General features: G+C 44.1%; 1 protein-coding gene across 1 annotated transcript in view; it reads right to left on the bottom strand.

The window, feature by feature from the left end:
* Positions 1–24,124, bottom strand: part of LOC126235528 (RNA/RNP complex-1-interacting phosphatase) — a gene marked incomplete at its 3' end in the record, with an annotated part of 492,423 nt that overhangs the window by 215,768 nt on the left and 252,531 nt on the right. Inside the window, exon 4 of the mRNA XM_049944250.1 lies at positions 10,399–10,486. Coding sequence (XP_049800207.1) covers positions 10,399–10,486 — 88 coding nt within the window. The remainder of the gene's footprint in view (positions 1–10,398; positions 10,487–24,124) is intronic.

The raw sequence follows: 24,124 nt of genomic DNA on the forward strand, positions 1-24,124 counted from the left end.
GAACAACACCGATCATTCCAATCCTGTATCGTTACTGGTGACGAGAAATGGTATATTTATGTTAACATATAGCCGGCCGGAGTGGCCGTGCGGTACTAGGCGCTACAGTCTGGAGCCGAGCGACCGCTACGGTCGCAGGTTCGAATCCTGCCTCGGGCACGGATGTGTGTGATGTCCTTAGGTTAGTTAGGTTTAATTAGTTCTAAGTTCTAGGCGACTGATGACCTCAGAAGTTAAGTCGCATAGTGCTCAGAGACATTTGAACCATTTTTATGCTAACATAAGTAAAAGAAAGGAATGGTTGAGCCCTACCAAAGCAGTAACTCCCAGTACAAAGACCAGCGTGCACCCACAAAAGATAATAATATGAATCTGGTGAAACAGCGACGGTGTGGAGTACTACGATTTGCTTTCCCGAAGTGTAACCATCACTGCTGACAAAAAACACTATACAGGAGTTGGGTTGGGAGGTCATTCCACAGCCACCTTGTTCACCAGATCCCATGCCCTCGGATTCCACCTTTTCTTTATTCTATCGAACAATCTTCAAGGCACCTCCTTTCCGGATAAAAATGCGCTCCAAACATGGGTCGACGAGTTCCTTCGCCTTAAAACTGTGTAATTTCTATAGTCGTGAAATCGAAAAGTTAGCCAATTGAAAAGTTACCCCAGCGTTGGCAATCTGTTGTTAATAGTGAAGGAGAATATATTACTGATGACTCAAGTCTCTGTTATGTGTATCTGTTGTGTTTATTAAACTCATGAAAAACCGCTATGAACTTATGAACAAACCTAATGTTGAAACTAACATAATTAAAATGGTTTGCAGGTATAATTTTCTAGATGACCTATGTTACTTTCAATTGTTACAGGAAGCTTTTCCAAACAGCATGTAAAGTACAAACTTCACTGTTTATAAACTGACGTACGCAGAGACTGTGTACTGGGCCGATTCAGTACGTTCATAAGGTCTATGCGACGCAAATTTTAATAAATACACTTGATGATCGAGGTGTAATCCTTCAACATGTGCCGTGGAAAGAAGAATAAATATAACTGCTTATAGCTGCGAGTCGCGTTAAGGGCTAACCTAAAACGTTCCCATTCAGATATCCATTTTCTCTTTCACAAACCAACCAAATGAGACAGAATTTTAAGCCAGTATACTGACATTGTCGTATGACGCCCGAGAAGTGGCAATAAAGCAAAATGGAAAGAACAATGTACGTGTCATTTTATTTCCTTCTCTCTCAGTTCTCTATACTGTCACTATCGCACCATATCCATACCAACGCCTACACAAAGGCTTCCACCTTCACAGCATCTTATGCCCCCATACCACCCAACTCTCTCATGCCGTCTCTTATTTCACCTTATCCATCCCGCTCTCCCTTCTCTTGAACTATACACCTTCCGATTTTACTCATACACAATCTCCAGCTAAATGACAAACACCACAACGACGTAATAATGCTGTGCGCCACCGAACCTTACCCGCCAATTTTCAGCGAAGGCCTGAGACGGGGAATGTAGACCACATGCATATGACTTTCTGTACGTATAGAGAAATACGTTTACCATAGTAGGGTTTCTCAGGATGTTCGCGGCGTCGTTTCGCACACTCAACAGTTACCAATACAAGAAATGTGTCTAATACGCACTATTGTGTGGCTCTGTAAACATTATCGATATTAACTTTTTGTCAGGAACTGCAAACAATTTTGAGTCACATCTAGCTTCATTCCACGACGTTACAGTACCTGATCAAAAGTATCCGGACACCTCTACATAACGTGGAATCGACCACACGCCACTAGAGACGGAACCACCAGTGATAAAGGAGGCCGGAATTTCTGCGTTGTCAGCAGAGAAGCAGTGACAGCAAAATGTGCCGGTGAAGAGAGCTCAGTGACTTCGAACGTCGACTAGTCACTTAACGGAAGGAACTACTTGTAAGTTGCAAAGTGCTGCCAGCGGCTTCGATCCTGACCTCCTCTGGTTTCAGGTCTTGAAGAAGAATTGGCTGCCATTCCTCCATAGACATTCAGACACCAGATTGAAAGTGTCCTCCGCACAGTTCAAGCCGTCATAACGGTTAAGAGCGGGCGCGCCACATATTAACGACCTGATGATCACTAAGAAGTGTCGGATACTTTTCATCAGATAGCACCCGCCAGGGTAGCCGAGAGCGCTAATGCGCTACTTCCTCGACTCGGGTAGGCGCGCCGGCCCCGGATCCAATCTGCCCGGCGGATTAACGACGTGGGCCGGTATGCCGGCCAGCCTGAATATGGTTTTTAGGCGGTTTTCCACATCCCGTAAGGTGAATACCGGGCTGGTCCCCCCGTTCCGCCTCAGTTATACGACTTCACGACTTGCAGACATTTGAAAACGTTCGCACTATTTCATGGCTTACATTAAAACGCAGACAGCTGGGGTACACTACTTCTGACCTGGAGGGGTTCGTGGTGGCGGCAGGAACGGTATCTGGCAACCCTCTGCAATTAACACTGCCAAATCCGTTGTATCACGGCCGACACCGCGTTGAAGCGCGACAAAGGCCGACAGGAAAGAAGAAGACTTCTGATCAGATACTATATTTGGCTGACAGTTTTATGCTACTCGTTTGCAGTATTTTGTAAACGCATTTACACGTGAAATTATCATACCATACAAATACTCTCGACGTTCAGCTCAGTTACCACGATCTTTATGACGCAGACTGTTGCTGCTACGCTAGTGAACTGTGTCCGCAACGCCGTAACAGCGTGCCACGCACAGACATTTATGAAGAACTCCATGACGTCGCTCAGCAGGAACATATTCCTCTACGTACAGGCAGCAGCAGTGCAGTTTAATGACAGTGCCGAGGCCAATATCGCGCCATGCACGAGTTTCCAAACCGTGCAAGGAGAAGGCAGTTCTTTCTTGACGGCTTTTCCAGTCAGAATTCAAACTTACGTAACATAATACAATGTCGTTAAGCTGTCAAGCGGATAATGGTGGCGAGAGTAGCTTGCCGGTGCCTTGATGGATAACCACATTGAAACAGGCTATGATTTGAGGTGTGACCTGTCAACGACTACAGCAAAATACCCCACCCAACTACCTCACTCCTGTCGGAGCCAGTAACTGGCGCGAATTTGCTGTTCAATATAGTGACTAACGGATTTTTGGTGTAAAGTGCTATTCACTTGCGGTCTCACGTACTAAAGAAAGAAACCGGATTGTTTAATTTTATTTAGAAAGGATGAACAGTAAGTGAAAAGTATGTGCGGCAAGACTTTTTGTACTATAGATCGAGCAAGTAGTTACACGTGAACGGAAAGACATCTATCATTTCATACAGCATTAAAATAATTACGTGGGTTTCAGGTGTTATATCGAACGTTTGGAGACGTTAGTTTGTTCTTATAACATTTACAATCATCTAATTACGCAGTTTCCTGCATTGGTGAGGCAATACAAAACAGTTCAAGACATACAGAAAAGAGTAAAAGTGTTTAAGCATGTGGAGCTGTTTTACGTTACGACACTGATGCCACTACGCCAAATCACTCGCAAACACATCGACAGGGTCCGAAATGTTATACACTGGTGTCCAAAATTAAAGCAACAAACAGAAATTTTGCAACGTTGCGTTTATTTTGCAATAAAACAGTGTAAACAGGTGATAGTAAAGTATAAACTATGTAAAGAATACACAACGTAAACGACTGCAACGTTCATAACGGTACACAAATATGTTCTTCGTTTTTCCAAACTTAACGGATTTGCAGACACTTTCCGACAACTGGTTAACGTGCTCAGTACGAGGTGTGACCACCTCTGCCAGCAATACAGGCCTGACAACGAAGGGGCATGCTGTGAATGATGTCATCAATCTCATGTTGCAATAACGCCCGTTCTTCCCGTAGAGCTGCTCGCAAGTGATGACGAGTGGTTGGTGCACTTTGACGTGATGCAATCCGTCTCCGTAGTGCATCCAGACACGTTTTATCGGATTCGAAACGGAAGAGCTAGCAGGCCACGTCATGCGTGCAATATCTTCTGTTTCCAAAAATACATCAACCACCCGTACTCTATGAGGTCGAGCATTATTGTCCATCAGTACAACGTCTGGGTCCACAGCACCCGCAAAAACCGCGCATGAGGTCTCAACATCTCGTCACGGTACCTGGCAGCAGTTAAACCTTGGCATTCACCCGCACAATTTCTTGAAGAGCTGCCCACACCGTTAGGGATCATCCTCCCAGATATCGGTCTCTTTTCACAACGTTTGGGTCCCGTAATCTTGTTCCACGTTCCCTCCAGATGCGATTCTGCCGATACTCACTCTCCAGACCACTTCGCTATTCATCTGTCAAAAGAACATTGGCCCACTGTTCGACCGTCCAGGTGAAATGTTGACGACTCCACTCTAGACGTTCCCTCCTGATCAGATGCGTCAGAGGTACACATACAGCAAATTTCCGACAATAAAGGCCATTCTGCCGAAACCTTCTGTAGAACGTTTGGGTCGATACGACACGTCCAGTGGATGCTGCGGGGCCATATGCCACTTGCCGTGCAGTACTAAGGCGGTACCGTCGTGCGCTTACAGCCAAATAACGGTCCTCTCTTGCTGATGTCACACGTTGTCGGCCCTTCCCTGGTCTTTGAGATACGGTATCGGTCTCTGTGAATTGCCGCCAAATCCGAGAAACAACAGACCGATTCACATTAAGCCATCGGTCCACAGTAGTCTGCGGCTGTCCTGCTTGCATTCTTCCTACGCCTCTCCGCTGCAGAGTCTGGTAGGAGTCTTCTCTGAGCCATACCGCACCGTCTGTGACTCTGTGCATAGCGATTGTGGATGTGGGGCAACCCGACAAATACGATCGCGTCTGATGCGTCCTCTGATGTCAACAATGGCGTAACTGTCCGTTGACTAGAATGCCACGCACAACACGATACGGACACCTGTTAACAGTTGGTATGATTATATCGTGACCTAGACACAGGAAGGAGAAAAAGCGGTTTGTTGCTTTAATTTTGGACACACAGCTAGTTTGTGTCTGAAAGTGGAAGTTATATAGATAATCAGAGGTACTGTGTCAATTCGATCGTCACGGATAGATTCTGACATTTTATAAATAAAAAATAATCGGCTACACACGTATGCTTTTATTACATAATTTGAAAAATAATACCAGTGAGTATACAACGAAAAACATAGATTGGCTCAACGACGAAGGAGAGTTATGGGAGGAAACTATTACTGGTTTGTACAATCATCAACAAAATATCTGACTGTCGGAAATCGCAGCCAAGAGCGCAAGTCGCTACAAACACTGACGCGAATGAAATGCAAGATGTCAGTTTTCCACTTGCATTGGTAACACGTGGAAGAGAAAATAGTAGAAAAATTACTCGAAACTGGATTAGTCAATAGTCTATCTTTATTCCAAAATAATACAAACACTTTTCTGCAAATCGAATAGGCAGTCATTGTCTATCGTTATAGTGCATAGTAACATAACAGAAAATCCCCCTCCCCCCAATCTCCACCAATACACCAACGAATCACATCCCTCTTTTACTACTACGTTCACATGCGGTTAATTTCCCACAATGCTTAGTGGAGCGAGGAGGGGCAGCGTTGAACCTGACATCTTGGCAGCTGTCGTCCATGGAAGATTTCCATCTGTGGCGACCTCACTTCCATAAATGGTCGCCTCGCACGGTTTTCCAGAATTTTAGAATTTGGTGGCTAGGTGAGAGTCTGGTATCTCTGTACTGCGACAAGGAACACCACAGCATTTGGGGAGCGACCACTTACAGGATACGGAGATGAGCTTCTTCCCACAGGTCGACTATAATCGTCTGCAGTTGAGTGGTGTGAATGGGTTTTTTGTGATTATTCACTTCTTGTGACGAAATAATCGTCATTCGTCTTCTTTCTCTGCAGTAGCGTACAACGTGTCCAGGGCGTCCAAATTGAAACCATAATGGTGAGTTGTCCTTCGCTGTGCAATATCTGTTCTTCTGTGGGACGTTGCACTTCGCGGAGGAGTTGGTAGTACTTGCGTTGGTCGAATGATGGGTTGTCGTAGCGTAAGTCGAGTTGGCTGAGTCCACTCTTCATGGCGAGTTCGACTGACGGCGGAGATTGGTGCTAAAGACCAATACACCTATTCTTCAACCTCCTGACGTATGGGATCGACATTCATGGTTGCTAACTCTTGTATACTTGGTCCGACATTTCTGACTGCGTAAAACTGCTGCATCTCTTCTCTTACTACGTGGCGTATGGGAGAGGTCAGACCATGGTGGTCTACAGTTATCATAGGCACCTCACACAGGAGTCGGTAATATATCTTCCCTCTATTTTCTGTTGCATTTCCTCGATTCGCTGGCACCACTTGACGACTTCCTCGGCTGTTGTGACACCCTTCACCAGAAGAGCTTGGTACAAGTCTTCTGCGGCCTCTTTCATCAAGTATGAGATTTTGTCTGCTATTGTCATCCACATATTCACAACGTAGCATACGACCCAAATATTCATTATGCAAGACTGCATCGTTTCTCCGAGACGTAGAGATCTGCTCTTCAATTGTTCTGCCAAATATTTTCTTCAGTTCGGACTAGAATCTGTCCCAGCTACTGATTTTCGTTGCTCTCGAACCACTGCTCCAAATGAAAATCCCCTTTTGCCAAATGCTACAAGTCATTCCATCTGTTGCATTTGGCAACTCTGTCGAATCTGTTGTATAACAACGTGATAGTGGCGACAGAGAATGTAAGCAAATGTTGAAAAGAAAAAGTTTCTCCTTATGTGCCTGGTGTGCAACTGACATGTTGCTATTTTGGAAGCATTGATTTCCTGAATATACAAACCTTGGGAGTGATGCACTGCTCGTTTTCCGGTTCCTTTCCGTGTAGGCGATGGCTTTTACGTTGCCTAATTGGAGCCACAATGATGTAGATTTTCTGAATTACCCGGCGGCTCCGCGAAACAATATCATGTCTTAACCGTGATCAAGTCCTAATATAACAAAAAGATTGCTGCTATTTAGGTAGTCATCGAATATTCCAGAATATGCAAATATTACAAACATAACAAATTTCTAGAGCCTTCCAGGAAAAAAAAAATATATGCTGGTGATAGGAGTGGAACTGGCGACTCACAACACGACAACCAGCGGCTCTAAGAGCTACTCCATACTGCATGAAGCACAGCTCTCGGCGGATACCAACTCCGCCTACAGCAACGCCGTTCAACCGGATTGGAAACCGACCTCTTGGGCAGGTTCCCGATAGAGATGGGCAAAACTGTTCTTTTCAGAGATTGGATCAGAACTGTTCACTCCCTGAAATGAATTAGCTGTTTTTCATGACTCACCACTCATTTACAAAAGAAAATAAATGAAAGGCACATTGCCCTTTAAACTTGGTTTATTCCAGTACTATACCTGTATTTTGATCTTATTTGATCCTATTTTGAAGTAACATAGATAATGAGTAAGAATTTTGTATTGTTTATTGAAATTTCCACGATATGACAAAGTTTTTGATTATTGATTTATTTTGCACTAGCGTGGTTTTTTGGGTGATCGGAAAATGTTGTAGCTTGAGATTTACATTAACAATATATTTGGCTATAATGTATTAAAATTTCATTAACCTCATACAAATACATCGCAAGCCATATATTTTTCCTTTCGAAGACGCCTAAAATCGCAAAATCCGTACCAGAATAAGAAAAAAAAATATAAATTTGACTGTAAAACGAAAGTGCTGCATATAGCCTTACGCAAAATAAAACAAGGAAAATATTGGTGTATCACATTTTGCGATACGTTTATCGGTTCGCTCGTAATTAAAGCGTAAATTCGAGTGTCCATAATAAAAATCCTATAGTAAGAGTAGTCATCAGGAACCTAATCTAATCAGTTTAAACAAATAAAAATAAAATAAAAACAATTGATGTATACATAACATAATAATGTAATATACATAGCGGTATTACTACGAAGAACAATATCCAGTGGGGACAACGATGCAGAGGCGCTGAGTCGAGCAGGTCGAGCCGCGAGCTGTATTACTGCGTGAGCTGAGACCGCAGAGACCAGAGTGACACCAGAGCCGCTTTGCTCGACGCTCTGGCTAGAGCCGAGACGGTGGGGTGAGCGTTGAGCGGGCGAGTTCCGAGGGTGGGGGGAGCTCACCCGCTCGGATACAAATCGTCCGCTCCCTTGCGAGCAGGTTTTTTCAAGTAGTTCCTATGTTATCCGCTAGGTGGCTCTCTGTCCTGTTGCTGGCATCAACTGCCCAGAGGGCAGGACGTGCGACTGAAACGATCGCCGACAGAGTGCGATGCGAAGTTAAGCTGCGCCAGACACTGCACAGTGCACACGGCAGACGACGCACAGAGACGGCCCGGCATATGTGAAACACAAAATCCAATGGGGCACTGCACAATGCAGGCAGCCAAGGTAGAAGCAGGGCAGAGGCCGGCGCTGGCTGTGTTGTGTGGCGTGCACTGTGCTCTGACCAGCAGAGGCGCTGCTGATATGCTCCGTCTCCGTCTCTCTCTCTCTCTCTCTCTCTCTCTCTCTCTCTGCCTGGGAAACGTTTGGAGCTACCGTTCTTTTTTTCTGAATCACTGATTGTTCACTCCTTTGAAAGATTGAACTCTATGAATTAGTTCAAGAGCGGATCCCCCATCTCTAGTTCCCGAAGCCGAAAAATGTGAATCGATCGGTAATAATCTGCACCGACTACCTCATCCGCAACGTTGTTAGCCAACTGCCAAAACTCTGGAAGTTCGTTTCAAATAACACACACAATAAAAATTTAGCGAATACCTGAAGGGAACAAGCAGCCTAATGAGCACGCCCAGCGCGAAATAACCATTTATTACGGGAAGAGAAGTGCAAACCTTTCTACTATGTCAACTAAAATATGGAGATCAGCAGTTACGCGAAACCAAGTGATCGTCTAACAATGATGGACAACTTACAACTAGTCTTTTAAAGGGTAAAAAAAAAAGAATCGTGCTCAGAGTGGCTGTGTTAACGGGTCACGAAAAGCAAGAAGTAAGACTGAAAATCGCTAATCATTTCTGCCATACCATGACACTGAGACGCTGGTCTTTTATAAGAGAGAGGGAGGGAGAGAGAGAGAGAGAGAGAGAGAGAGAGAGAGAGAGAGAGAGAGAGAGAGACTAACAAGTGCTGTTTTTTCTTCGTCCTAAAGGCGATTATTGCGGAAATTAGTGGAAACAGTAGCTTAAGTTCAGCTGTCGCCAACTGTATGGCCATTACACGCAGAGGTCCAGCTCCGTTGGAGATGTATGTGGAAAGGAATCAGCCTCGGTATCTTTGAAGGAGTCCTCCCATTATTTACGGGAAGTGGTGTAGGGAAATATAACGAAACTAAAACAGCAGGACAGGGATGTAAAGGTCGCTCCTCCCCTTTCATACGTCGTAGCCATTATGTCACCTCACTTGGTTTTCCGGAAACTGAAGAGTCCACCTCTGGCGACTACAGGTGCATATACAAATATGTTGGCCTAAAGAAACTTAGTAAAAATGTTGACCTGCTGAAACAAAAACTCTGAATAAGGAACAGACATTAGACGTGTATGTTAGGTAGGACTGTAAGAGACAAACGAAATCAGTACACTCTCGTAATTTTCTTTCTTTTTTCTTCCCTCCAGACCAGTGTAGCTACCATTCTGCTCACGGAATATTAACAAACACAAAATTCGAAATGGCAACTTTTCTGGCAACTATTTGTTATCGAATTTCCTCGTTAAGTACACAATGCTGTTGACTTTCGTTTGTGGATTTTCACTACATCACGTTTTACGCCGTTTAAACTCGTGAAACAACTTTATTTACTTTCTGTAGAGAAATAGAATGGTTAAGGGAACAGGAAGCATTACCAATGGAATGCTTTGTACTGATGTAGAAAACCTACAAGTTACTTACAGATGTTCCACCAAAACCTTGATCGGCCGGTAGCGCCAAGTTATGCAAATGTTTACACAGCATGAATTTAGCATATTATTCAATTTCATTTATTAAAAGCTTTACTTTTTCTACAAACAAAAACTATCAAAGTGATATGCAGCGAATAGTAGAACAGTCCGTTGCCAAGGATAGTACTTGTTTCATGGCAATGACTTCCCTATAAACTCTCTAAGCAAATTTCGTATTACTGCTGTCTGTTCCCTAGCAAGTAAGATCAACTGTGGTGTTCCTGTATAAAACATTAGTCAGCCTTTGCGTCTGAGTAAGGTCACAATATACTTAGCTAAGAGAGAGCCAGAGGAGGGAGAGGGAGCGATCGGAAGGGGCAAGGAGGGAGGGGGGGAAGGAGGGAGGGAGGGAGGGAGGGAGAGAGTCTTACCTGTCTGTTGTAGTACCGTTTCGTGTTGGTGAGGTCGACGACTAACGCCAATCTTGGACAGCTTTCTCGCAGCATGGCTGGCGTGAACCTGAAGGAGATAAAAAACATCGAGAGTTTCTCAAGTAACAGTAGTAACAAGTTACTCGTACTTCACAAAAACACATTCCAGGTAAACACACGCAACAATAGAAATCTGGGTACGTACAACAGCGTCAAGGGAGGAAAAGGACAAGGGAAATAGAGGGAGTAAAGGCGGCGGAGGGTGAGGAAGCGCTTATATCTAAGTGAAAAGGCGAATGTGACAATCTGGGATGTAAAGCAACCGTCAGGAGAAAGAGTACCGTTACGCTGAACGTTTTTTTCCGCAGTTCCTAAAAAAATCGAACTGTTTTTTGGCTGGTACAGTCGCAGAAAGTTCGTAGCTGTATTACTCGCAGGGCGAACTGATTACCGGGTTGTAATGGGAACTAACCTTGTCACGCGACTAGGTAGTCACGTCCCAATTCAGTGTAATGCGCTTTGTTACCTCGCAGTGCAATTGCAGTAAATGATTGTGGAAAATACCTTTGCGGGGAACCGCGACAACTTGTCCTTAACGCCACTATTTTTATTGCGAATGACAACGTGATAGTGGCGGCTAGGAAGGCGATAGAAAATGTAAGCTAATGTTGAAAAGAAAAAGTTTAGCAACTCAATGATGTGGAAATCGTGGGAGGAGCGAGACTTCAGTGAGAGGAGCAGCATTCAGGTATGCACTCAAAGGATAATAAGTAAAATGCGCTCAGTAAATATTTCATTGATGACATAGGTAAAAGTATTATTAGCCAGTAATTTCTGCGATATTATGGCTCTAAGCATCATGGGACTTAACATCTGAGGTCATCAGTCCTCTAGACTTAGAACTACTTAAACCTAACTAACCTAAGGACATCACACACATTCATGACCGAGGCAGGATTCGAACGTGCGACCGTAGCAGCCACGTGGTTCCGGACTGAAGCGCCTAGAACCGCTCGGCCACAGCCGCCGGCAAACCCATCTTCAACCTAGGGATGGCGTTTACCGGCGAAAAAACCGATTCTCGGTTACAGCGACTCTTTCCGCGTACAGTTTCACTAACTGTTAAAACCGTCCAAAATTAACGATTTCTGAAATAACGATTTTCTGTTTTTATTGCTATTAGTTCCAATAATAAAGTTAGACTTCCAAAAAGGTTGAAAAATTCTAATAAATGTGACTTAGTAGGAGACTACGATCGATACGGGATTAGGGCTGAGGCAGAAATCGGCGGCCTCATTGTCTGCAGCAGAGATGGCGAAGGTGAAGGAGACGGGCGCGGCGACTGTGAGAGCAAAATTTCACAAGCTGATGGCTTCCTGCATCGTCGCCTTTGGATGGTATCAATTTTTCGCCATGAAGCAACCACAAAATTGAGGGTCCAGTTATAATCCCAAGTTCATAGCACGTCAATAAGTCTATCAAGTAAATTTACCTTCTCCTCCAATGACCGTTGTGGATGTTTTCTCTTTATATGATGTTGCAATTTTTTTGTGCCTTCTCCGGTTTTTAATGTCTTAAAGCAAATGGATTATTGTACTTCACTGCTACTGCAATTAGTAAAACACTTCCAAAATAGAGATGGCACCATTTTGCAGTACAAATGACGTCCGAGGGGCAACACGGCAACAGGTAAGTTGTTGTTTCTGCAGTGCTACACTGATTCTTGTGTCATGTGTTTATTGCTAGTTTCTAACTGTAGGCGTTGTTTATAACAGTGCAGATCACATTACCCAATTTCAATAATAACACAATATTTCGAAGCAATTATAATTGCATGAATAAATATTACTGGATTTCTCAAAACTTCTTATTTAAAAACCAAATTTTAGCAGTGCTACTAGAGCAATTTGTTACGTCGGTTTTTAACCAATTATTAGTAAAAAATGAAAAGCTTGTTACAATCGAGATCAAACAAATACGGAAAAATACCAATTATACAAAACAAAAATACCAGTATTGGTTTTTATCAGACGGATCTTCCCATCCCTTCTTCAGCTCTTAATAAATAAATAGAACAGCAAGCGATAGTTGTCTGTTCGTTCCTCGCGCACCGAACAACAAATTTTCCGCCGAAAGGCAATTTAGAGAAATGTGATCTCCGCCAGAATATGGTAACTACGCGGCATTCCGCCGAGACGGCGGCTGCGTACAAAGTTCTCGGCGGACGACTCGTCCTCGGATGATTGAGAACACCGTTAACTTACGGTAACCACGGCCGCGGTAGTGACAGCGATGCAATGCGGGATTATTAACGACTCCATAAATGACAACAAACTTTGTCGAAAGCTGCCCGGCGGGACGGGAGCGGGCGAGACGCGGAGAAAGCGGTCCCCGCGGCCGCCTGTTGACCTCTGCGCCGAGAATTTCAATCAGAATTATCCTGGGCGTGCACCGGCGCGGCGGCAATCGCTCTCTGGTAACTGGCGCTCGCCGGTTCCGCGGCGGCCACACTCGTTTCCTGGATACCCCGCGTGTTAATGAGCAGCTCGGCGGCTTCACACCTCCGCTCTGATGCGGGCCAGCTTCGGTGTGGCCGGCCGCCGCAAGAGTACCTCCCCTCCGCTCCATCTCCCACACACGCGTCACTTTCACTCAGCGCCAGATGACCTCTTTCACGGGACTGTAAATTAAAACATATTTCGTGTGTAAATAGCAGTATCAATCTTACTTAGCTGTACGCGTAATGTATTATAATGGACCGGCTTGCATACCTGTAGCTATTGTTGGCGTTATTTATGGACGCGCGAACGGAGCCCCCAATCCGGAGCGATGAGCTCCGACGCCGTTCGTTATCAGGCGGCATCGCCATTATTTTAGGCAGACTTCCCTCCCACACCGGTTCCCATGAATATAAATGGAAAATAAAAACGAACGGCGACCGCGCCAGTAGAGTCCATTCTCAGGTCTTCCACGCGCTACGCTGAGCCGATCATAAAGACGCTACGTCAGATAAGCGGTGATGGAACTGCAAAAACCATTTAGCCGGACGTAAATCTGCCGCGGTTGTTAGCAATGACCAACTGCCGTATACAGCTCTCTAAGTTAATCTGCGAGGCGCTTATAGACGACGGCCGCAAAACCGTGATTACTGTTTGTCTCCGTAATGGAATACGGGGTATTAAATGTAAATGTGCGCGTAATTTATGGACTTGAGTCAAATAATAAAGCGGACGACGGCTGTTCTCTAGGCGTTTCCCTCGGCGCCGACACGTAATGAGCACACCTTCGTATTTCATTTCAGCGTCCGTCGTGACCGCACGCCTCGCCGAAACTCGACGCTCGCCTGCTCCCTGTGCACTACCGGTTTCCGAACTCACGCTTTCTATCGGCTGTCGCACGAGCAGCAGTTCTTTCTCGTCGCATAGGCTATCCACGCCGGGTACTTAATGAAGAAGGACGTTTGCACGTCGCTTCGACATCGAGATAGATAAAAAGATGCACTACATCTGTTGGAAAAGGAGATAGTGTGGTCGACAGCGACATTGTTCTAGGAACCACCCTGGCATTCGCCTTTAGTTATTTAGGAGGACCACGGGAAACCTAAATCAGTTATTGTATGTTAGTTGAAACAGACGCTGCACCAACCAACTATAACTTAAATCAGGAAATAGGATATCTTTTTATTGTCATTTCGTCCGTCTCACTTGCACTGATGAACAATTCTTGCAGTAGTAGTTACCGGTTTCGGGCCGACACGTCCATTCTCAAACTACACATCTCGTTATTAACCGTAACTCGTCATACAATAGATTCCAAAAGGCACGAATAGCTCCTGTACATAACGTTAAACTGTGGGCAACAAGTACTCTTACTAGTATTAGCATATGTATCTACTGTTGCACTTGAATGACACAACCAAACTCAGTCAGTCAGTAGATACATAGGCTAATATCAATGAGAGAACTTGTTGCTTAGCCGGCCACTGTGGACGACCGGTTCTAGGCGCTTCAGTCCGGAACCGCGCTGCTACTCCGGTCGCAGGTTCGAATCTTGCCTCCGGCATGCATGTGTGTGATGTCCTTAGGTTAGATAGGTTTAAGTAGTTCTAAGTCTAGGGGACTGATGACCTCAGAAGTTAAGTCCCATAGTGCTTAGAACCATTTGAACTTGTTGCTTAAAGTTTATGTACAGAAGCTATTCGTGTCTTTTGGAGCGATACTGTATGACTATAATTCTTTGCATTGACAAAGGGCTACCTTTGAAGCCTATTCTAATGCGTAATTGCAACAAGTTTTTGGGATGTCGGGTATTCACTACTTACATTTCGAACACGGAGCGCTTTAAAATATCGTTGTCGAAACCATCAATTTGTGTTACAGATTTCTTTCGATTTCGATGCTTTCCTGGCGACACGAAACCAAATTTTCCTGAGGTTTCTACAGCTCTGGCACTTTCGTTTACTTTTCTCTGTGCAGTTCTCTTGTCGACACACGCTTCTGCAGTTCATTCTTGTATCTTCCAAATGTCAAAAATAGGAAACCTGCATTCGGCTTCACGTTTCTAAAGTCTAAATGCGGTAAATAAACCTATTTGCCTGCTTGTGAAGCACTTCACGTTTATTTCCGCACTAAAACATTTACAGATACACATTCACAGCTATATTGCTGAAAGAAAATAATATCGACATCGAATGAATAATTCGGTTTTTTATGTGACTGAAACCGCATTGTCGTGAAACATGGCAACACAGCGCAGCATGTTGGAGAGAGATTCTCGCAGTCTACTTGTAACTCGCGGCTAGCCCCTCAGTGAGAGAATGAATCTTATTGGCTGATACCAGTCAATGGAGCGGCATACACAGAACGGCTGAAAACTGAGCCGCCTTCCTACATGACGCGAACCATAATAACGGTTAATGACAAGATTTGTGGTTTGAGAATGGGCTTGTAAGCCCAAAACCGGTAATCAGTGCAGCAATAATTGTGTATCAATGCAACTGATGCGGAAGAAGCAAAAAAAAAAAATTAAAAAATAAAAATAAAAACACTATGAATTTCCTCAGTACTGAACAGATGCACGCCTACCATCCCGTGGCATCATGCCTCGAATCAGCAATTAAAACTTAAATATTATTAAACAGTCCAATGTATGCTCCAACCATTCTCCAGTATTTTGATTACTTGAATACGACTATATCCTACACTCAGTAGCTCTAGAGCTAATTTTCAAGACAGGGCTGTTCCACAAATCACGAAAAAGGACACACACACACACACACACACACACACACACACACACACACACACAGAGTCCCAAGTTATTTTAATTACTTGAGATCACAGGTAATTTTAATTACCTGACACAGTCAGCATGGACACAGAGATCTGTGAACCTGAATGGTGTAGATTTTACTAAAACTTTTATTTACCCACAATCGAAAGTGTATCGAATTGGTCGTTTATTGTCGGAACCAGACACATCCTACAAGAACCCCGTTTCAGAAACAGCCGAGGCCGCCAGGTATTACTTTGCAGTGAGAGACGCAATTGTGGCTGTTCTCGTGTAACACGCTGTTCACAGCCGATGTATGTTATCTGATGTAAATGTTCCAATTAACACAATAAAATCAATAGTTTCACATCTGAGACGACTACGCAAGTAGCTGAAGAAATCGGTGCGGCGAAGAAACAACGGAATACACGAAACTGGAAAAAATATAAAGAGAAGAAAAAAAGACATGTAACTGGTTGTCGATATTAAGAAATACGGACTGTCAAATAAGGTTTACGACAAAAGAATGGCATTTTGAAATAATGTACTGTAGATTCGCTACGGTCTGACCTTGTAACCTTACTTCAGCGGTTCGCATTTAAAGATACATGGCAAAAAAGCCTCTAAAATATCTCGACTCCAAGCACTGGTTGCTAGGAAAAGTTCGGGTAAGAATTGTGTGAGCTGGCTATCAGCGGTAACAAGTACCGAGTGTAAAATGCCAACAGGATGCCTTCACGTGCTGTTCATGGTATGCGACTACCCCCCATTCTATCCGTCCCAGATTCGTTATATCATAGCATCAGTGGATTAATCATTTATCATCGTTTGCATAGTTACCGCCGTACATTAAAATGCTATATCAGGATAGGTAGACGGAAATTTTCAACACATTGCTGATGGATCCAGAATTTACTCGCGCTTCGCGCGCCATCCGTTACGGACGGATCTCGAGATAAGTCGTGTTTTCTACACGCTGTCTGTAGATGTGATACTATTTAGCTACTTCGTCCATTTATTACGTTTTTACACCAGTAGATTCAAGCGATTCAAGTGGCAGTGACATCATTTGACCTGTAAAAAAGCGCAAGGTGGCAGCGTTTCCCAGCGAGTCCGATAATAACGATGAAGGGGATTATGTTCTTGTGAATAATTCGTTTTATCATAAAGTTAACTCTTTCGAGACCGCACCATCTTGGCTGTGGTAAATGCTCTAATCCAAAACACAACTCCCATGGCTGAAGCACAAGGGCCTTTCGCTCTCTTTTCAACAGTTCACATTCGCACCTCAAATATATCCTATGATAAAAGCGAAAAGGGCAACGTTATTTTACGAAACTTATCTTTTTCAACTATCAACAAAGTATTTTAAGATACCTTCTCTCATTGTCTCTCCATGCCTTCGTCCCTCTTTCCGACGTTGCCTCAGCTATAGGGTCGTGATGAACGTGGCCCACCATCAATTAGGGATTAGTCTCGGTGGCCGTACGCAGTTTCTGCTGCGAACGTAAGTAACTTGTGGTGGACAGCCCGTGTAGAACGTCTGTCTGCAAATGGCATCAATGTTTTGTGTCTGCTTTTGCATTTTAGTTGTTGACGTGTCATGCGATGCAATGGAGAATCACGCTAGTATCCAGCTTAACAGGTATGGTAACTCCATCCAGACAGGATGACGTCTCGCTTAAACAATCAAACCCTTCGGTACATGTGTGACTTTGAGGTTTGTGTGCCACTTCAGGAATATGTTAGTGATACGAGGCAGTGGTTTTTGGGCTTATGCAGGAATGAAGAGCAATGCCGGAGAGACTGTTGGATTTACGAGTCGCTCGGTCTCGGGTACGCTGTTTGCGAAACGTACACCAAAAAGTTTTCGTGACCGGAGCAGCTACTTCTCAGTCAAGTAGCTCCCCAATTGGCCTCACAAGGGCTGAGTGGACCTTGCTTACCAACAGCTTACCAGCTTACAATACAATTCGGTCGGTGGATTTGTTACGCAGACTGTTTATGGGCGAGTGTGATATATTTGAGAACTAATCAAATAATGAACACTAAAAAGTGGACAGCCGATATCACAATTAGACCAGTTTCTATCAGACCTGCGAGTGTTCTCACTGATGTGCACAATCATTTGCTCGATGATCAGCTTCAAATTCAAGTGCAGCAGCAGCAACCCCACCATTGATCGCAGGAGGAAGATGCATCCGACAGTAATGACAGTTAGGATATTACCGATCGTAGAAGGTATCGTAACCTGCCTGGGTGGGTGTCCAAAAGTTACTAACCAAAAGTAGATCACACCCCATTTAGAGTCGCAGGTGCTTTCAAACATCGTGACAATATGGGGAGACATTGAGCACTAACCTATTACCAGAAGATAATAGATCGGACCGTCAAAGAAGACTAAAGCTTACTCTTCACAGCTACGGATTATGTAACTGGGAGAAACCTAATGTGGCTGTATCTCTTAGTGAGGCGTTAACGCGATGGCGACATGTTTCACTCTGCAAACACCGTACGTGAAGCGCAAGTTGGCAAACACTCCCTCAATCACTTAAATGAATGTGAAAGACTGCCTACAAATCACAGTCGTGCATGGAGGACGTGTTGGTACATGTTCACTTCAGGGGAGTCACGATTTTCTTATTTATGTGGAAACTGCGCGCGTCACATGCGCTGCGACCCACGTGAGTCAGAGAGCTTTAGTGTTTGCCAATCATCGACATCTCTGTTGAAACACACGCACACGTGAAAATTTCAACCAAGCTGCTTATATCCACCAATCGAACTCATCTGACGAGTGCGCAAATGTAGTCTATAAACGAAGACAACGTGAAATCCCGCACTGATCTTTAGTGCAACGAACGTCCTTGTAGACTTGTCTTTTACTGGGCCACATATTATTTCTCATTCAATTAACTATACACACAGTACTGCTATAGTGTTCGCAACGTGTAACTTTGTGTTGTGGATACATGGAAACCGAAAGAGACAGAAAAGAAGAAAATTATCGGCGTCACACAGCCTTACTGCTCCCTGAAATCATCAAATCGATCATGTGACATGGGGATCACAATCAAATGTAACATACAAGGAAAAGGTCTGGGATTTACGTCAGCGTACTTTACATTCAATTTGGTGACATGAAACCATTTTCTGCATTGTTTGTCTTTAACAGTTACATTTCGACGAAAAAAAAATTATCAAGATATTCGAACAAATTCCCACCACTTCAGAGCAAATAGCCAGCTAAACGGTTGAAGCGTTCAAGATACAGTGCCTGACTAAAAGAGTGAATCACCCGTAACTTCGTGCATGTACACATTAACGGCGTTTACGTAAATGCTTATAGAGTTGCAATTCTCTGTAATAGGTAGAACGGCCGCCAGAGTACATTAGGGTTGTTCGTGTCTACTGCTGTTACTAGATCTGGTAGGGTATGTATGGGGCGTGAGTGATAGCTGTGAAGGACACGGAGTTGCCGCATACTCGTGCTACATACCGTTGTCAGCGCCTGACAGAGTTTGAAAGGGGCCTCATTGTGAGTCTCCATTTTGACGTCTTGTCGGATCGAACAATATCTAGATTTGTGGAACATCTGGATGTGACAGTGGCCAGATACTGGTTTGCATGGGAACGTGAGGGAAGGCATATCTGTCGTCACGGTTCCTGACGACCACGTCTGGCCACCACAAGGGAGGGTCGCTGTGTAGTGCGCCAAGCACAGCGTAACCCCTTCACATCTGCGCCTGATAACCGAGAATAAGTAATGCATTTCCGTAACATCGTGTGTCATTCCGCAACATTGGCTGGAGAGCACCACCAGTCGGACTGGGGAAATACATTCCCCTGCCTAGGCTGCCGTTAACGCTACAACAGAACCGACTGCGTTTGGTGTGTCGCCCTGACCGGGGAGCAAGGTCAGCTCATGAATGATGTCGCATCTTGTTCCGGGATGAGTGATCGGTCTGTACTGCTCAAGGCGACCATCGCTGGCAAGTATGGCGGCGAGCTGGGGAGAGGCACCATCCTTCCAATGATTTGGAGAGGTACAGCGCTGGAACTCCTGGCGTGATAGTGTGGGAAACCATTGGTATTCTTTCGGGTCACGGCTGGTAGTGATTTAGGGAATTCTGACGGCACAATGGTACGTCGCGGAGATCGTGCATCTCATGTATTGCCTTTCAGGCCAACTACCGTTCAGATGGTGATCTTTATAAATATATTAAAAATTCAGCAACTTTTTGTGGCATTAGTCTTCTTACCACAGGTAAAAATACTATTTACTTGCCTCTGTGAAATAGGAGCGTTAGTTTTTAGTCTTTCTTTATTCAAAAAAGAAGTATCTCTTGAACTCTGTAGGCATAACAATACATACCACAGTTCCAAAGAACCTTCGTAACTGTTGCAGCTCAACAAGTCTCGGTGAGAGTACAAATAAGACTGCCAGATGTACACAATACAATACCACAATGATCACAAGTGGCTTAGCACATTTTCAGAAACGTTGGACATATCCATACCAGTGTGTGTAATAGTAGTAGTAGTAGTAGTAGTAGTAGTAGTAGTAGCAGTAGTAGACATTGAAGTGATGAAAGTCATGGGATGGATGTAGACATATGGCAGTAGTATCGCGTACACAAGGTATAAAATGGCACTGCATTGGCGGATCTGTCATTTGTAATCAGTTTTCCGACGTGATTATGGCCGCACGACGGGTATTAACAACCTTCGAAAGCGGAATGGTCGTTGGAGCTAGATACATCGAACGTTCCATTGCGGAAATCGTTAGGGAATTCAATATTCCGAGCTCCCCGGTGTAAAGAACGTGTCGAGAATACAAAATTTCAGGTATTACCCCTCAACATAACAAGGACAACGCAGTGGCCGACGACCGAGAGCAGTGGCGTTTTGGCGTTTGCATCGAGTTGTCAGTGCTAATAGGCAGGCTGCACTGCGTGAAAGAACTGTCTAACAACCCTACCACAACAAAGGTCAAAAATTAATTATGATTGTACTGTTTCTCACGCTGTTAAATATTGCAACAACAAAGTTATATTATGTGGCAGGTGTCATTAGAACACAGTTAATAAAGTCATTTCTTGAAATAATGGATAAACTAGGCACTTATCTTTTCGTGTTTCCCACGCTGGTCTCGTTGTGAACTCATGGCTCAATCGTCGAAAATCTAGGTAGTGATGATTCCAAGCTCGGATGCAAAGAGGCCTGAGTGTTATTCTGCGATATTCAAAAGTTTTATAGAGGTATTTCATAAACCATTCTTGAACATTAAACTTTTGCAAGTTAGGACAATGGTGATGTAAAAAAGTAATCAGCACTCCGAATTTAAGTTACACTTCTTTTTTATTACTTTTGTTGCAATATCTCGTAACTCGTTCCGAAACATCACTTCACAATATAAAACATACTTGAAAATATCTTCCTCACTGTTAAAGTTCACATTTCATAAACTGACTACAATTTTCGTCTTTTTAACATGACGACCAAAGCTTGACTCTCTCTAATAACCGCTTACGCGCCCAAAAATCAGAGTTACAAGTACGTCAAAGATCATAGTGACAAAAGAAAGAATACACATAAGAATAACATCATTGCAATATATACATATCGATGTATCGAAGTACCTCTACATTAATGAAATCAAATCTGAATGTTGTCACAGAAATATGTTAACTATTTTACAGAAACACAGTAGAATATTGCTGGTATCGAGAGGTTGAGGTGAGGTGCCGCAATGGTTACGTAATTCAAGTACCATTACAACCGCAAAAATCAATCTGGGAGGTACGACTAACGTATCCGTTAGGACAACGTGGCGAATTTTAGCGTTAGTGGGTTGTGACAGAACGACCGATGGGAGTGCGTTTGCCAGCAGCACTACATCACCTCCAGTGCCTCTCCTGGGCTCTTGAGCATGTCGATTGGACCCTAAACAACTGGAAAACCGTGGCCTGGGTAGAAGAACCCAGATTTCAGTTGGTAAGAAATGATGATAGGGTTCTAGTGTGACGCAGCACGCAGCCAACAAGGCATTGTGCAAGCTGGTGGTGGCTCCATAACGGCATGTGCTGTGTTTGCACATATGGAGTGGACTGGGCCCTCTAGTCCAGCTGTATCGACCATTGATTGGAAATGGGTGCGTTCACCTACTTGAAGACCATTTGCAGCCTTTCATGGACTTTGTGTTCCCGAACAACAATGGAATTATTATGGATGACAATGCGCCACGTCACCAGGCCACAACTGTCCGCGATTGGACTGAAGAACTTTCTCGAAAATTCGAGCGAATGATTTTGCGATCCAGATCGCTCAACATGAATCCCATCGAACATTTATGAGACATAATCGAGAGGTCTGTCCGTGCACAAAATCCTACACCGGCAACACTTTCGTAATTATGGACGACTATAAAGGCAGCATGGCTAAATATTTTTGCAGGGCACTTTCAACGTCTTGTTGAGTCCACGCCTCGTCGAACTGCTACACTACGCCGGGCAAAACGACGTCCGACATGATATTAGGAGATATCCCATCAGTTTGTCCCATCATGGTAGTGTCAAACTACTTTATGCGAGGAATGGGAATCGTTATTGCCGCAACGTATCTCCAACAGCTCACATTCTCGAGCAGCGTTCCACGTAGTAGAGTGGAGAGAAGCCGTGGGAGGGGAGCAGGGGCGGTGGCGGAGTCAACGGTCAGTGGGGTCGCGCGTTTTTGCCCGGGGCGGCGGGCGGCTCGCGCCAGTGCCCGCGGGTCCTCAACAATGTGCTTGTGATGAATATAGGATGCAAGCGCGCGCCGCAATTAAAATCTATATGAGCGGCCAAAGTGCGGCAGGGCGGCTCGCTTCATAAATCTGTGGGCCGTGCCGGGCCGGGCCGGGCTTGTAATTACACGCACCGTGTGCTGCAGATGAAAGGGCCGCGTCATCTCGGTACGACCCCCTTAACATCTTCCCTTCATGAGGGGCGGCCAAGGACGGCAATGGCCACCCCTTCATCCCTTGTTAAAGACCCTCTCGTCTTTACACCGCGCTAACAGGTAAGCACACCGTAATTTCTTCTTTCCATACGAACACTTACTAGGCTTTTTAAGTTTCGATCGAATGTTACTTGAGGCATGCTTACCGTCGCCACTTTACTTTCGCACACTACTGTCAAGGTTAACTTCAAATCAATGCTGAAACATGGTTACTCAATTGCTACTTTTACGAATAAAATTACGCCGGCAATTGCCGAGGGACGAGACTCTTCGAGGAAAGACATAAAACTTCCATTCAGCGAGACGGCACACACAAATCCACACAAGAATCATTGCTTCTCCGTTGGCTTACCTTATGAAACTAAAGAGTTTCTTTTTCAAAGATTTGCGTGATACCAATTCGCACTGCCGGCCCAGTGACAGTGTCCTTTGCTGAAACTAAAATAGAAGCGTAGCTCCTTAGGAGACGTGGTAAAACTATTTCTCTCTACTCTAGCGCTGTAATTACTCGTTCCGTACAGATACACGTGCCTTCCCCGTTTCCTAGACATGTATATTCCCACAGTACTTGCAAAGTTATAATCTTTTGGACGAACAGCACAATTTCATTTAGGACCAGTCCCTAACATATTGCATCTACGTCACCATCACAGTTAATGAACGTATTTCGACAGTTACGGGATACAAATTAGAAATTCCTCATTCTCTTTCTTCTACAACAACGTAGTCGAAGATTTACAAAGACGTACTCATTTAATTCATTCACACGCCCTTGTCTTCCTGCCTCCTACCTCCTAACATTACTGTTAATTTAATTTTTGAACCAAGTACTGTCATGACTTTCTCTTTTTGAAAATTCAGTTCAATATGTCTTCACTAATTACTCCAACCACCTATTTGATGTTCAGCATTCTTCTGCAGCATCCCATTTCAAAATCTTTTATTCTCTTCTTGTCCAAATTGTATATTGTCCAGCTTTCACTTCATACCGCTTAAATTTATATTCACTATCAAATTTCTCTTTTTCGGAAACGATCTTCTTGCTACTATCTGTCTGCATTTTATGTCCACTCTACTTCGGCCACCAGCAGTAGTTTTGCTGCCCAAATAGTCAAACTCATCTGTTACTCTTAATGTCTCATTTCCTACTCTAATTCCCTCTGCATCGCCTGCTTCAATGCGACTACGTTCCATCATCCATATTTTACTTCTGTTGAGGTTCATCTTCCAACCTCTTTTCAATACGCTGTCCATACTGTTCAGACACTCTTCCAATTACTTTGCCGTCTCTAGCAAATTTGGATGTCATAAGCATCCTCCATGTCTTTATTTATTCTCCTTGAACATTTATTCCCCTTTAAAATTTCTCCTTGAATTCCTTCACAGCTACCTCATTGTAGAGATTGAATAACGCCGGCGATAGACTACAACCCTATCTCACTTCCTTCTCAACTAT

Source organism: Schistocerca nitens, chromosome 1 (genome assembly GCF_023898315.1).
Source record: "Schistocerca nitens isolate TAMUIC-IGC-003100 chromosome 1, iqSchNite1.1, whole genome shotgun sequence".
Lineage (NCBI taxonomy): Eukaryota > Metazoa > Arthropoda > Insecta > Orthoptera > Acrididae > Schistocerca > Schistocerca nitens.